Below are 14,209 nucleotides of genomic sequence, written 5' to 3' on the forward strand. Positions count from 1 at the left end.
TTTCACGTGCGACTTTATTTTACAGTGACTGTTTTGTGCTGTCTATTTGTGCAGGCTCTGCTGGGACCTCGCATTAGATTGAGCACTGTCTTAGCTATCTTTCTCTTTCATCTCTGACAGTTCAGCGACAGTCTCCTCTATTTGGTGCCAACGCCCCAGGGCTTCTACAGGGTCAACTATGAACTTCCCTTGTCTGGCATGAAGGTGATGGTGCCTCCGCAACAGGACTACCAAAACGAGTTCAGCGTCTACACCACAAAGCGTTCCTTCATCTTGTCTGCCAGGTGCGCAAAAAAATAGCTCAGTAGTATCTTCTGTATGCTGAGGTGTGGTTCACGTTCAGCATTTGTAGTCCCATGAACCATTGGGTACAGTTGAGCTTCAAAATGGTATTCTCAAGGCCTTGAAAAACCGATAAATATCATTACAGTTTCAATTAAAGCAGCGATGACATCAAATTCTTGCTCTTGAGCGAAGTATGTGTCCCATGGCAAGCTGGCAGCCCCTCCGCCCTTCTTTTTGGGGGGGGGGGGGCAATGGTCATCTTGCATAACTTTATTGCTACACATTGTCGGCTAAACTTTCTTGTGTGTCTTGACGTCATGATAACATTGTGTCGTCTTTTTTTTTTCCTTTTGTCCCTGTTTGTTTGCACCATTACACTTTCAAAATAAGTGCCGATGATGCCTGGTCCAGCATTTCGACACCGACTTTGGTATCAAATTGAAACATTTTACAACTTTCAAGCTTACCAAGTGCCTTCCTTTCACATCCAAAAAGCATGTAGTAAAGTTTCTGCAACTTGGAAGGATTTAGGAGCCGAGCACGCTTCCTTTGCACCGACCCGGGCTATGTCAGCATTCAAAGATGAGCCAGTGTCCTAAGCAGCCGTTGCCGTATAAATAATGACAACAGAGCCTAAAAACGAACCACGGCTTCCACCGCACATTTTGCAATGCATCTGTGGCTGCTCCTGGCAACTAGTCGAATTCGCCATTAGCGTCCTTGAGACTTTTTATGTCCACTTATCGCACTTATGGCTGAATCATGTCCATATCGCTGGACGTTTTTATGACTACAAAGTGCGTCCTCATTTTTGCATTTTTCTCCTCCTATAGCTCGCCTGAGGAACGTGAGGAGTGGATATCGGCCCTGACTAAAGCCATCGAGGACAACATCCATCGCAAGAGCTCCTTCCACGTCCTGAAAAAGGCACGGCATGTTTTCTTTGGTGTCTTCGGCCGCGTTCACAAATGCGTTTAAACTCAAAGCTCCTCTGCAGCTGCTGATGCTGATTATGACGATGATATGAGCATCCCCTTTTAAAAAAGCAAGGTGGTTTTCACATGCCACCAAAGTTCGCTCTATTGGTTGAATTATTCATTGGATGTTAAACTGTATATGTGTTGCACAGCAGGCTGGCAAAATTTTAGCGCATTCAGTGTAGTAGGAAATTTGTATTCAAACTTCTTTATGTCACAGTTGAACAGTGCAACCATCTGGAAACAGGAACATGTGACAAAATTAAGCGAATTTTGCGTAATAATAGGTGGTGTCCAAATCCACAATCTTATTGACGGCTCCTTCAGAGTAGTGGAACCCTATCTCAAAGGCATTGCCTTTGTGTGCAGCAAACGCTGGAAGCAATTGCAGCAGGTGGAAACATGCCATGGTTGCTGTGTTTTGGACACTGCCTATGAGCGCGGTACGCATGTGGTTTCGTTTTTGCATGCGTTTCTCGGCGGTCTGCCCTGGTTGCCGCAGGCGTTCTCTGGTTTGTGCCATTTTCATTGCACGAGTGAAATTTCATCGGACCCTCCGAAGAAGGCAGGAGATGTTGCATGGTGTGCACATTGTTTCAAAGCAGATGACAAAGTAGGGGCCTTGCACTTTACCTCGCACTAGCCGTCCTAAAATGGTGGCCGCTGTTGGTGAAAGTAGCTTAGATGCGGAAATTTTGGGATTTAAATTTTGGGTTAAAATGTGCGCTGGGAGCTCACTTCATGCGTTTAACCATATTGTTCACTCTACTCTTAGTTGCAATGATGAACTGAAAATAGTTGGATGACCGTGGTGATGGCCACTTCAACCATTCTGGTATACAGTCAACGACCAATTTTCCGGACGCCCAATTTTTTGGACATGTCCGATAATTTGGACGCTCTCACGACACCGCCACGTACCCCATAACGTTAATGTATATGAACATCTGAAATTTCAGACACAAAAAACCTTTGAAGTCAGATTTTCCGGACTTTTTGCCATGACCGCAGGTCCGAACGGCAGTAATCGAAGCCATGACCACTGCCATTTTGATTATCTCGCCTCTTTGAACCGGCGCTCTCGCACCCAGATTCGCTGGCAGCCGCTGCGCAGCTACCACTGCGCTAGCGCTAGGCCTAGCTACTTCGACGTCCGCTACCAAGCTTCTTTCTGTTCGGTGTAGTGTTTTTCATTGAAACAATTCACCGCTGTTAGCAATGGCGCTGACTCCGCCTTTGTAACCCTCGCCAATGTCTTAGAAAGCATGACACATTGCATAATGACGGTTCCCGGAAGTCAGCTTAGCCTCAACACAGAAGTGTTACGCAATGCAGCATACGTGAAGTATTGCGGTGAAGCATACCAAGAATGGGAAGGGGCAATTGTCATAGGACACGGTATGTATTCTGACGGATGCACACGGGTGCGCCCGCCATCTCCCATCGCAGTACAAGCACCAATACGCCTCATTAGTGTACTGGTAAGCCTTCAAAGCTATTTCAGACGTGCCTGTGGCGATTTGAGCCCTTGGGGGCAGTACAAGGCATGCATTCGTTTTTTTCGGACTGCCCAATTTTTCGGACGTTTTCGTGGCCCCTAGGGAGTCCGAAAAATCTGACATTGACTGTATATCTGAATCCCATAAATACCTTAGTACACTAAGGTACAGTGCTCAGTGATTTAAAGGCAGCACTCGGAGTGCATAGCTGCTGATAATTTTTGTGGTACCGGTAGACACTGGGGATGCTGAACTGTTACACTGTGGTACACAATTAAAGCAACAGTCTTTGTGACACATTGCGACTGCATTAGAGTTGCCAGGGATCGCCCAGCGCTCACCGATGAGACAAAAAGCACGGGCAGCCATGCACTCCGAGTGTTGTGTTTCAATTGCTGAGCACTGTACATCCTGTTCATTTACCAATGGTCCTCTACAATTCCGGAGCTATAGTTCTAAAACAAGGCGCCTTCAGCAGTTGTTTGAAGGTGCAGGAATCGAGGGATATGTGTGTATAGACCGAAGCAACTCCTCATTGTGAGGGTTGTCAACGATCACTAGTGAAACACAGTGTCTGTTTCAGCTGAGGAGTGGTGCTGTTCCTCTCTGCTTTTCATAATTAGAAGAAGAGTGTTGGGTTAAGGCACATTTACGCACGCAGAAGGACACAGAAGGTCAGAGCCTATTAACCACAGAACGACGAGCAGAATGACACGTGTGTATGTTTGCACTACTGCACTCATTGCATGGCTTCCACGGCACACTGCCATCATTCGCGGCCAAAATATAGTGTATTACATACTAGGACAATATGCGGAAGACAAAGGTTATATTCAGTAGCTTGGCAAGAGAATCAGAATTCGTGATTGGCAGTCAGCCTCCAGAATCTTTGAAAAGAATACGTTTGTCTAGGCTAACTACTCACAGCGAACCCATGATCATGAGAAAGAGATCTACAAAAGAGCAAGAAAGGGTTTGAGCGCACATGGCAGGCATTGCCAAGTTGCGAGCGGCAACTTACCGCTATCCGTGAAAAGAAATGTTTTGCAGTCATTGCATTCTAGCGGTGCTTAAGCATCAGCCAGAAGCCCGTAGATGAACTAAGAAGCTTGCGAAGATGCTAGGGACAGCATAACGAGCAATGGAACGAAAGATGAATGGCGTAAAACGTTAAGAAGCAGGAAGACTGCAGTGTGGATTGGAAAAGAAATAGAGGAAGCCGATGTTAGTTGACGTTAAAAGGAAAATATGGAGTTGGGCAGGCCATGGAAGCGTATGGCTGACTTAAGACAGGGGTAATTGGAGATCGCCGGGAGAGGGCTTCATCCTGCAGTGGACATAAAAATAGGCTGCTGATGATGATGTACTAAATGTTCACTCTCTTCGTGCACCGCATGCAGGAGGGTTCGCAGTCCTCAACGAGCTCCGAGTTGGGCCGCGAAGCTCCCGTGTGGATTCCCGACCAGCGTGTGACCATGTGCCAGCTGTGCACAAGCGGCTTCACCTTCACCCACCGGCGGCACCACTGCCGGGCCTGTGGCAAGGTGGTCTGCGCCACCTGCTCCTCCCACCGGCTGCCGCTACCCTACCTGGGCAGCGACAAGCCCGTCCGCATCTGCGACGACTGCTTCCGCTCCCTCCAGTGTGGTGGTGAGCGATTCTGACCACTTGTGGGGCTTGTTAGTAAGTTAAATTGTAGGAGGCCAAATGCAATTAAATTTAAGTTTGGCTAAGTTTGTTAAACGCGAGTAGCATTTAGTACTGCCGAAGCAATATCAAAGCTGCAGGACTGACAATTGCATAGTTTTCTTTTAAGCAACCTTTAACAGCACCTAAGCAGACGATGCGTGCTCCTGGTGGTTGTCACTATGACTAAGTCTCGGCACACTGCCTTCGAGATTTTTCAGCACAATGCGGGCTGCCACGAGCGCTGCCTTATCTCAGAGGTCATTCCAAAGAGCCGCTCACTCTACGTCATGCATCAGTTATGGCAAGTGGTAATGGCAGCGTTGTCTTTTTTTAAAATGGCTATTTAAAAATGGCAGTTCTTGCGTGCTTTTCAGAACGCGTCCACCCATACTTAAAACGACAAATTGCGGACAGCGACTCCTGTATGTATCTAGGCCCATTACACTGTCCAAGATTTTGTTCGAGTTCGCTTTTAGGTTTTAACTTAAGCTTAAGTTTTAGCGTCCTATATTCTCTCGACACCGGGCATAAGCGTGGGTGCGGGTATGCTGCAGTGAGGGAGATGAAAAAATTATGCAGATCTAATGCACATCGTAGAAGCAATGTGAAGTGAAGCTTTTTTAATGAAGCAGCTAATGAAATGCTATAAGTTGGCCTGTTTTATTCCTGCATCTTTGGCATTAAAGAAACTGGCGCACATGCATGTGCTTTCGCGCTATGCAATTTGACACATGTGGCGATCATCTCAAAGAGATAGTTAGCGTTAGAAGAGTAGAAATATACGTGCGATTGTGGCCTAATGTTTAAGAGCATGGTGCTGCTGTACAGGGCGTTCGATCCCACCATAGAGTACGTAATTAAATGTATTTTTAAAGTTTGAGCTATTCAGTAAGACAGCAACAGCACTAATCAGCTATAGTCAGGAACATCCAAGAGGGTTTGCAAAGGAAGCTTCGCTTTAAAACAAAGTTGCCTCATAGCTGCACTTCGCTGTTCGTAACCCTGAGAAACAATCACTGCAAAGCGAACAAGACCTGCCAAATACGTGGAAAGGCAGCAGTGATCTTGATGCTGCATCTGTACTGCCAATTAGCGGGGTATGATAGGTTGCTAGACTAGTTGGTAGGACTACGACCATGAGGGGATGTTTTGTATTGGCGCAGTAAAACGCCTCCTATCTCCTGACAATGTTTACGTTCAGCCCCTTGGCCCCGAAAAGTTGTGAAGTTGTCATCACGTGATGTCTGCTCCCCGCTACAAAGCGAGGCGTTCCGCCCTTTAGCGAGGCATTTCTCACTGCAATGCGAGGGATTTCTTCCCCGTGTAAATACTACATTTAGAAAGTGGGGCTGAAGGTTATGCAGGAATTTTGGAAGGGGAGGGCTGTAAGTTATGGTTTCACGGCAATGCAGAGTGCATTGCCGTGGAGTTGCATGTAGAGCATAATTTGTATTTCCATGAATACACACCTGAAATTCGCATTGTCGTGACGTCTCGCTTGAAGGCATAATGTGCATTGTGCTGAAGCCGCACCAGCTTTAACAGAGAGAAGTGGTGATGACCGAATATACTAAACTAAAATTGTTTTTGGAGCCTGGCAAATAGCGAAAGAGGTAGAGCCAGAGGGAGCTGCCATGGCAAAGAAATTGTGGCAAAAAACAAATTGTGTTCAAAACGTGAGTGCGTAAGCCTGAATCACTCTCCCTGAAGTGTGCCTTCAGCATGCTTTAAATCCTTGAAATGTTCTAGGATTTGAGTTGAACATTTTGAACGAATCACACGGCGGTACTTTTTTCAACCACGTGGCCGTTTTTTCGTTTTGCCTTTTCTAGGTGAACTGAGGGACCATCCAGAAGCAGATGGAGATGGCGACCAAAGCCAGGCAAGAAGAAAGAAACATGGCGGAGTTCTCCAGGTAGATTTTTTGTGCGCTTGCATGTCCGTGTGTAAAATGGGATGACTCGTGCCAGCAGTCATGAACATTTGGTTGAAACAACTGTGCCACTAATACCATAGAGAGGTGTTTAGGTGAAACAATTGGTGGCCAGGCACACCAGGCGGTGTGCTGGCAGTGTACAGTGATCGTCGCTACACACCACCACCAGCTCGCCATGAATCTGTTTGGACTTGTGTTCATTGAAATGCAGAAAGCAGGTTGCTGCCCGTGCTTAAACCATCTCTCTTGATGAATGCTGCATATTTTGTTTTGATGCCTAAGCAGTGCCCTGTGGTGGTACTATTTAGAATGCACTTTTTATATTCCATTAAAACTAGAGAGACGTGCACTCATTTATGGTACCAATAGCATGAACTTTATTAACGCCCCTCATAATGCATGCTTCAACGTAATGCCTTCCTGTTTCATCCAGAATAAATTAAATGTACCTGTTGTCTGTGGTGATGTCAGCCCCCCAAAAGTTTCTCCCTAACAGGATTGGTAGCTCCATCTCTCGTAGAAGAGCATAACAAGGGACCATATTCACAATCAATTGCTTTTGATGCGTACTCCTTAGATAAGTCAGTGATTGCGATTCTGGGCTGAGGTAATAGACAGTTTTAGAATAGCGTTTGTTGCGTTACGTACGTTAAACATAAGCCGCTTAGCGAGACGTTACGGCGCCCGTCCTTTCAAGACTTCGTAAGTTTAGCATACGTAAGGAAGACGTTATAAAACAGGGCGCCATCTGGTGCCTCGTGCCAAATGCATCCAAGCCAAGACAATCCATTAGCAACCATCTTGTTATTGCTGTGCAGACGCATCTTGTTAGGCCTACGGGCACCGGAACCACCGAACGATCTCAGAAATTGGACACGCTATGCGCTCGAAACTAATGCTTCAGGTGAGTTTAGAGCAAGCGAAAGCCCATTTCTATAGTTACTGGTGATCTACGCAAGTGAGCACTACCATCACGAGAATTCATGCTGACGGGAGCCAGTTGTGCCGCCATGTTTGACAGTTATTTCTTAGTGTCTGTAAACATTACGTACGTTAATCTCGCCAAATAATGTACATTATCATAGCACACGTAACCGGAGAAAACGAATAACGTTCAGAGCATGTGCAGTAATGAAAACGCATTTCTTTATGTACGTAATGCGTTTACGTTTGCTTGCAAACGCTAAACAAACTGTCTAATGTAGTACTGTAGACTTCCGTTGTTTCAACTTGGGTTAATTCGATCCTGGCCAAAGGTCCCGGCTGGCGCCCATGCCTTTCTATGGGCCCAAACTTTCATTATTTCGATCCTAAAATTTTCCTTCGCTGGATAATTTGAATTTGACCAATCGGCATGCAGGTGCCTGTCCTCTATGGTGACCCCAATAGCGACCCCTTTACTGGCAGCGTCTGTTTCGGCAGAGCTTAAGTCCCAGTGAATGTATTGAACGTACGTCAAAATTTCCCATCGAAAACACCTATTTTTAGCCTGCTCTAGGAAGATACCGCAGTAATGGTCGCTCACATTGTCCGATTATGGTGTTTACTAAATTCTAACTCTTGCCTTTCTTTTTTTCCAGGTAGATTGAACTGTTTGTATGCTTTGCCGCATAACACGGCTGTGTAACGGCGAAACTGACTTTAAAAACCGTGCAGCGAAGCTGACTTTAGAAAACTGGCTGCCGCTGTGCAACACGTATTAGACACTTATCCATTTATGTCGCTAAATACCGGGTGCGCATTAGATTTCTACTTTGTTTAGGAGCTTTAATGTTTTATGTTAGTCTTCTACTTTGGACACATAGATAGTGGGCGTGCACTTGTTTCAGGGGCGTGTTAGAATCAGACAAATAATTCCAAATGAATAAGCTCATTGTTTTGAAGTTTTTTCTGCATCTTGCTTAATTCGACCCGCCGGATAACTCGATCAATTTGGATTGTCTCGCCAGGGTCGAAAGTCGAATGTATTTACAATTCTTTGCATTATCGCTCATTATCAGTGGTTTGAGTGGCACTTTGCCTGCTTTATCGTCAGTACCAGCGACTCATGACCAACTGGCAGTAAGAAATAAATAAAGTCGAACTAACAAAAATATGGCCTAAGGAATGTGAAAGGGGTTTTGCTTTTGATGTGACAGGTGCTAGTGGCACTGTTCTTTTTGCTGAGAATAATTATTCTTGCTCTGATTTGGCGCCCATGAAGAAAAGACAACATATGATGACAGATGTCTGTCCACTGTTCCTGCTGTACTTAGAAATATGGGGAAGCATTGTGTTGATGCTTAAGATGGTCATCCACTGTCCTCTGCGTTGCTGTCGCAGGAGGTTGCAGCCAATGACCTGGGATCGTCGATCAGCGGCTACCTGCATCATTGGTCAAAGAAAGCCTGGAAGCGGCAGTGGTTTGTCGTTAAGGAGCATGTGTTGTATGTCTACAAGGCAAGTGAGGACGTAGCTGCTCTTCGGACGGTTCCACTTCTCGGCTACCAAGTGGGCACAGTCAAAAAGGTTCATCACTTCTTGCTTCTCTTTCTTTTTTTCGTTAAAAGAAGCCTACTTCCAAGGACATTTAACTTAAATGAAAGGCCAGTAACTAAGTCCCGTGGTTCTCTCCACAGGATGAACAAGAATAGCTCAATCTGCTACAAAAAAGGAACTCTTATGAGGGCTTTTGCTGGTGTCAGCGGTGCGGTTCACGCTGATAAGAACACTTTTGGTGTGCTAGACATTTTGGTGCGCTGAATTTGTTAATCTCAGTGCAATTTCTACAGGCAAAGCAACGGTTTGTCCTAGTCAGGGACTCGGGGTTTATAAGATTACAGTTCAACAGCTCTATTATTCAGTGAACAGAGAGTCTGGAATGATCATTAGTTGAACGTATTCAAGCATTGTTCCAAACGACTGGCTTTCTGCGACATGGGAGCACTTGGACACCTTCTGTGTCTGGGCTGGTAGCTGTGTAGATTTCATTGAAAGAAATATGTCTAGATTTGCTAAAGTGTTAGCAGGATGAGGTTTCCATGTACATATTTTGTCTTCTCTTACTGCATGAATGTGTAGTGCACCACTTTTTGGAAGTGTTTTTACCAAGACTACACCATTTCTGATCGGCATCTTTCGGCTACTATATACAGTATAAACCACGTATAACGTAACCACTTATAGTGCAGGAACAGATATAATACAGTCTTTTTAGACTCCCGTTAATTTTCCCATAGCGCACTCTATGTATACGCGTATCGCTTATAGTGCAGTTGCGGGACACGAAATACCGGTTACAGTGCGGCTGCCTGGAAGTTCGGCAGTCAGCTTAGATGGCAAACACACCCCTCAAGCCACAAATACCGTATTTACTCGAATCTAACTCGCACTTTTTTTTACGATAAAACAGGTCCAAAAATTGCGTGCGCATTAGTATCGAGTACGATCCTAAATCTGCGTTATCATATAGCCGTCAGCATTTCAAGATGGCCACCTCGCACGTGTGTCGAGCCTAGCTACTTGCGAGCCTAGCTACCGTAGCTTCCTCCATGTGCTGCAGTACACGTGCTTAGGCAATAGTCGACGAAGTGGATCACCGCAAATTACATCCTGCTTCGGTCCACTGAAACCGTTCCGCATTGCTTTGCTGGCAATGAATTCAGTGAATGCAGTTAAGTTTGTTTGCCAATTTTAATAGCATCAAAAGTAAATTATTTAGCAGATGTAAATTTCCAGACATTGCACTGAAAACATTGGGCAGCATATTTCATGGAGAGTAATTTCTGTTTACTTCAGAAATGTGTTTTTCCGTTTGCAGCCGTAATGCTGACATTGTGAGAGCACATACTTGATAACTAAATGAGTTGTGCGAGAATGCACTATGCCGCAAGTGATGTTAAGTTTAAATTCCTTTAAAGGTGTAAAACTCGTCACTGTCTTCACGTTCTCTGCGTCTGCTCTATCGGCATGAAGTACCGAGTTCATCATGATGCCGCATTTAAAAGGAAAGTGATTTGTGCGGAGATGGACGGAAATCGGGCTGCATCACGGGCGTTCGGAGAATCCGAAACTTGTGTTTGGGACTGGCGCAAACAGAAGGAGAGGATTCTCGCCAGCAAAGCAATGCGGAACGGTTTCAGTGGACCGAAGCAAGACGTAATCTGCGACGATCCACTTCGGCGATACGATCGCCTTGGCCCTATTTTGAAAGCAATTTGCGACGGGGAAAGTCCGCCGCGCGCCGTGTTTTCGCCGCTTATAGGTCGCGTTGAAGCAAGAGGCATGATAGCACGAAGGTCAATTCGCTCGCCGCACTTTGTCACTCGAGCGTTTTGACAGTTCGTTTCCGCGGTCAACGAGCGAGATGTGTTCATGTTTGCTTGTGCGCGCGTGACACCGTGCTTGTTAATTTATTTAGTAAGTGAATACGGAACCTATAGCACGGTGACAGGGATGGCAGAAATGCGCCTGGAGTGTCCATTATCGCAATAAAATAGTTGTTTTGGTTATAGTGCGGATATTCGCGACTCCGGCGACTTACGTTATAAGCTGTCTACACTGTACTAGCTAATACCCACACCACACGGCCGAAGTTAATGTCATTGTCTGGGACTGTAAATTTTCTTATTACCATTGTATCTAATATTGCTGCTTGCATGCACACTTTGAATGACATTAAAACATTCTGAATGTGACAATTTCAGTGAATGCAGTTAAGTTTGTTTGCCAATTTTAATAGCATCAAAAGTAAATTATTTAGCAGATGTAAATTTCCAGACATTTTACTGAAAACATTGGGCAGCATATTTCATGGAGAGTAATTTCTGTTTACTTCAGAAATGTGTTTTTTCGTTTGCAGCCGTAATGCTGACATTGTGAGAGCACATATTTGATAACTAAATGAGTTGTGCGAGAATGCACTATGCCGCAAGTGATGTTAAGTTTAAATTCCTTTAAAGGTGTAAAACTCGTCACTGATAGTCTGAGTAACTGAGCTTTGTTGTGTAACTTACACTCTTTTTTTGCTATCTGTGTCCGATTCTTGCAGGGCTACGAAGAAGTTCCACGAGAGCAGCTCTTTCTTCTGGAACACACGGGCCTTGACCCGCTTATCTTCTATGCAGACACACCAGATCTTGCAGCAAAGTATGTTTATTTTTCACAGCAGCAGTTGTTATAGGCTTTTTTAGCAATGCTTTTGGCGTCCAGTGCGTCTGTCTTACAGCAACCTCACCCGTTGGCATGGGAATGCACAGTCGAGAGCAAAAGTCTAGCGACCAAGGAATCGGGCGAAAATTTTGGATTTCTTCCACTAAAGCCATGCAAAGTGGAATAATCGTGCTGTGTTACGTTAGTCTAACGAGCACACATATGCTGTACCGCTTGAATTGTAACTTTCGTGCTATAGGCTGCGACGAAAAAATATATTTTTTGTGCTCCCTTGGTCTGCAGACTTCTTCTCGTGATTGTACTCGTGAGAAAGAAAAGACGAATAAAAAATATAGCTTGCTTCCTCTGCACAGGTTGCTGGGACACCAAAAAGAAAAGAAAAAAAAATTACGATAGAACAACAACAAAAGAAAATTCTTACCAGTTACTCAAGTAATTGCGATACGATAGCATTATGGTGTCCTTCATTTGATAATTATCCATCAAGTTGCACATAGACTTCTACTCCCTCCCATGGTCATCTCTGAACTATTACAACCTCTAACTGATGCTGCTAATCTATTCCTAAATACCGTATTTTCCGGACTATTGTCCAGACCTGGTGTGTAGTCTAAAGGAGCAAATTTCTGCTTAGCAAGAAATTCTTCGAGTAAGGAATTTGCCTTGCAAAAGCCTAATGAATGTGAAGAAGTGCTTAGTGCTGTGTATGTGTAATGGTGAAATAAGTGCTACCCTTTGGCCTTAATGCAGGTGGCGGGAGGCAATGGAAGAGGCAACAAAACTGAGCTGAGACAATGATCACTGCGAAGAATTGACAAAAATATGAACGCAGCAGCCACCGTGCTTCGTGAGAGAAGGCGTCTGGTCCAGCCACAAGTCGGAGACAGTTTCGAACACTGAAACCACGTTCAGGAGTTCCTTCTGCAACTCGCTGTCAAGCAACCAGCCCAGGAGAGCCATTCATAATCTCTGGGTGAAAAAATAAGTTGATGCTGTGCCGAGTGCCTTATCCACTTACCTCGTCTCTGCTGCAAAAGTTGTAATCTCATTCTGCAAAATAAGCGCCAGCCGGTTGTCGTGCCTTACAATCGAACCGCCATGCCGTCCACGTGGAAAGAAGGCATACCCACACTTGGTGAGGGGCCTGAAGATACTACTAGCTGCTTGCAGGAAAATCAAATGGTCCTTCTTTCGTGAATGTCATTTTGTGTGTGTGTGTGTGTATGTGTGTGTGTATGTGCACGTGTTCAGACTTGAAAAATGCCCCGACATCGGGGGGGTTCTTCACATTTGCTCTTATTACGTATCTGCCTCTTTTTGATACATTTTCATTTCTCCTTGTAGGTTCCTCGTGCGAGACCTAACATGTCATGTTAGCGCATTGTGCCATTCCCTAGGCTCGCTTCTTAATTTATTGCTGCCATCGCTGCTTGAAATCGCCACAAAATGTCGCGTTGCCTCGTTAGCTTGTGCAGGATGTGCAGCCCTCCTAGCTCTGTTTGTTCCTCGTACAAAGTTTTATACTTCAACATGTTTCGCGGTGCGCACTGATTCTTTGTGCGATGATCCGGAGCTAAGTGCTCCTTGTGTGTTCTTTTTTAGAATGTTGATCCTGTGTGGAGCCCAATTTCATATTCAGCGAAGTTGTGATGGATTGTAACAAAGCATGTCACTTTTTAAAAGGAACTTCAGCGTCAGCAATCTTGTCAAATACAGTCTTCTCCCGTTACAGGTTGATTGCATGCCAAGATATGTAGTCGAAAGGAAAAATTTGGAACACGTCCGTGTTTCATTGTAAGCTTTGTGATGAAGCCTTGCTTCATAAACCACGTTGCCAAATGAATACGTCAATTCCTCAGGTGCATCCGACTGTTTTGTAGCCACTTCGAGGCCACACTAATTGCTTTGCGTGTGGTCGTAGCCGTGCAGTTTTATCGGTATCAGCGTAGTGATGCAAGAAAGGTGCTCTACTGCATGGGTTTTTACTGCCTTGCAGAATGTTTGAAAGGTGGAGGTTTTTTTATTGATTGTTGTTACGAATAGCTCTGCACCACTCCGTGCCTTTTTTGCATTGGACGAGCTAAAACATATGCAGGCAGACTTGTGATTGCCATTGTGCCTTTTTTTTTTTTATATAACTTAACAGGATATCATGTGAATCCAAGTTGTTAGGGCTGCGTGCAATGTCAAGACGAGGAGGACAGTTGTTGATTTTTTCCAACTAGTTTGAATGTTCAATCTTTTGATAGTATATAATATATGTATGGTATATATATATATATTTGCTTTGTAAATAAAACAGTTGCCAACGAATGTGTTCTCACTTTATTGTGAAGCCAAGCAAGTGTGGATGCCTTCTTGATTCTACAGATAATGCATATTTGTTTCCGAAGACATGCTTTCAAAAACAGCAACAGACAACATGATCGATACTATTAATGGTATGTTAATCGTTTTTAAATATTGCGCTTCTGTCAAGCAGCACAAATTTGCTGAGTTTATTACTGACCGTGGAAATGTGCTTGGCAGGTTTTTTTCAAATTGAGATATTATTTTCCAGAACAAAACTGATCTATATTTGATAGTTAAATTTCGCAGTATATTTGAAATCCCGGGCTCTTATTCTGTTAATCATCTGCCGTGCTAAATGACCAATTTCAGCGGGGTTTGAG

The 14,209-nt window shown here is 44.6% G+C and overlaps 1 protein-coding gene across 6 annotated transcripts in view; it reads left to right on the plus strand.

The window, feature by feature from the left end:
• The window catches only part of LOC119466240 (FYVE, RhoGEF and PH domain-containing protein 1-like), a 53,089-nt gene extending 39,239 nt beyond the window's left edge, over positions 1 to 13,850 (plus strand). For all 6 annotated transcript variants that reach the window (XM_049656949.1, XM_037726720.2, XM_049656946.1 and 3 more), the window contains 7 exons: positions 121 to 284; positions 1,119 to 1,212; positions 4,162 to 4,411; positions 6,283 to 6,365; positions 8,709 to 8,894; positions 11,416 to 11,513; positions 12,288 to 13,850. In XM_049656949.1, coding sequence (XP_049512906.1) covers positions 121 to 284; positions 1,119 to 1,212; positions 4,162 to 4,411; positions 6,283 to 6,365; positions 8,709 to 8,894; positions 11,416 to 11,513; positions 12,288 to 12,327 — 915 coding nt within the window. In that variant the 3' untranslated portion in view covers positions 12,328 to 13,850. The remainder of the gene's footprint in view (positions 1 to 120; positions 285 to 1,118; positions 1,213 to 4,161; positions 4,412 to 6,282; positions 6,366 to 8,708; positions 8,895 to 11,415; positions 11,514 to 12,287) is intronic.
• The last annotated feature ends 359 nt before the right edge of the window (positions 13,851 to 14,209 follow it).

The sequence above is a fragment of the Dermacentor silvarum genome, chromosome 10, assembly GCF_013339745.2.
Source record: "Dermacentor silvarum isolate Dsil-2018 chromosome 10, BIME_Dsil_1.4, whole genome shotgun sequence".
Taxonomy (NCBI): domain Eukaryota; kingdom Metazoa; phylum Arthropoda; class Arachnida; order Ixodida; family Ixodidae; genus Dermacentor; species Dermacentor silvarum.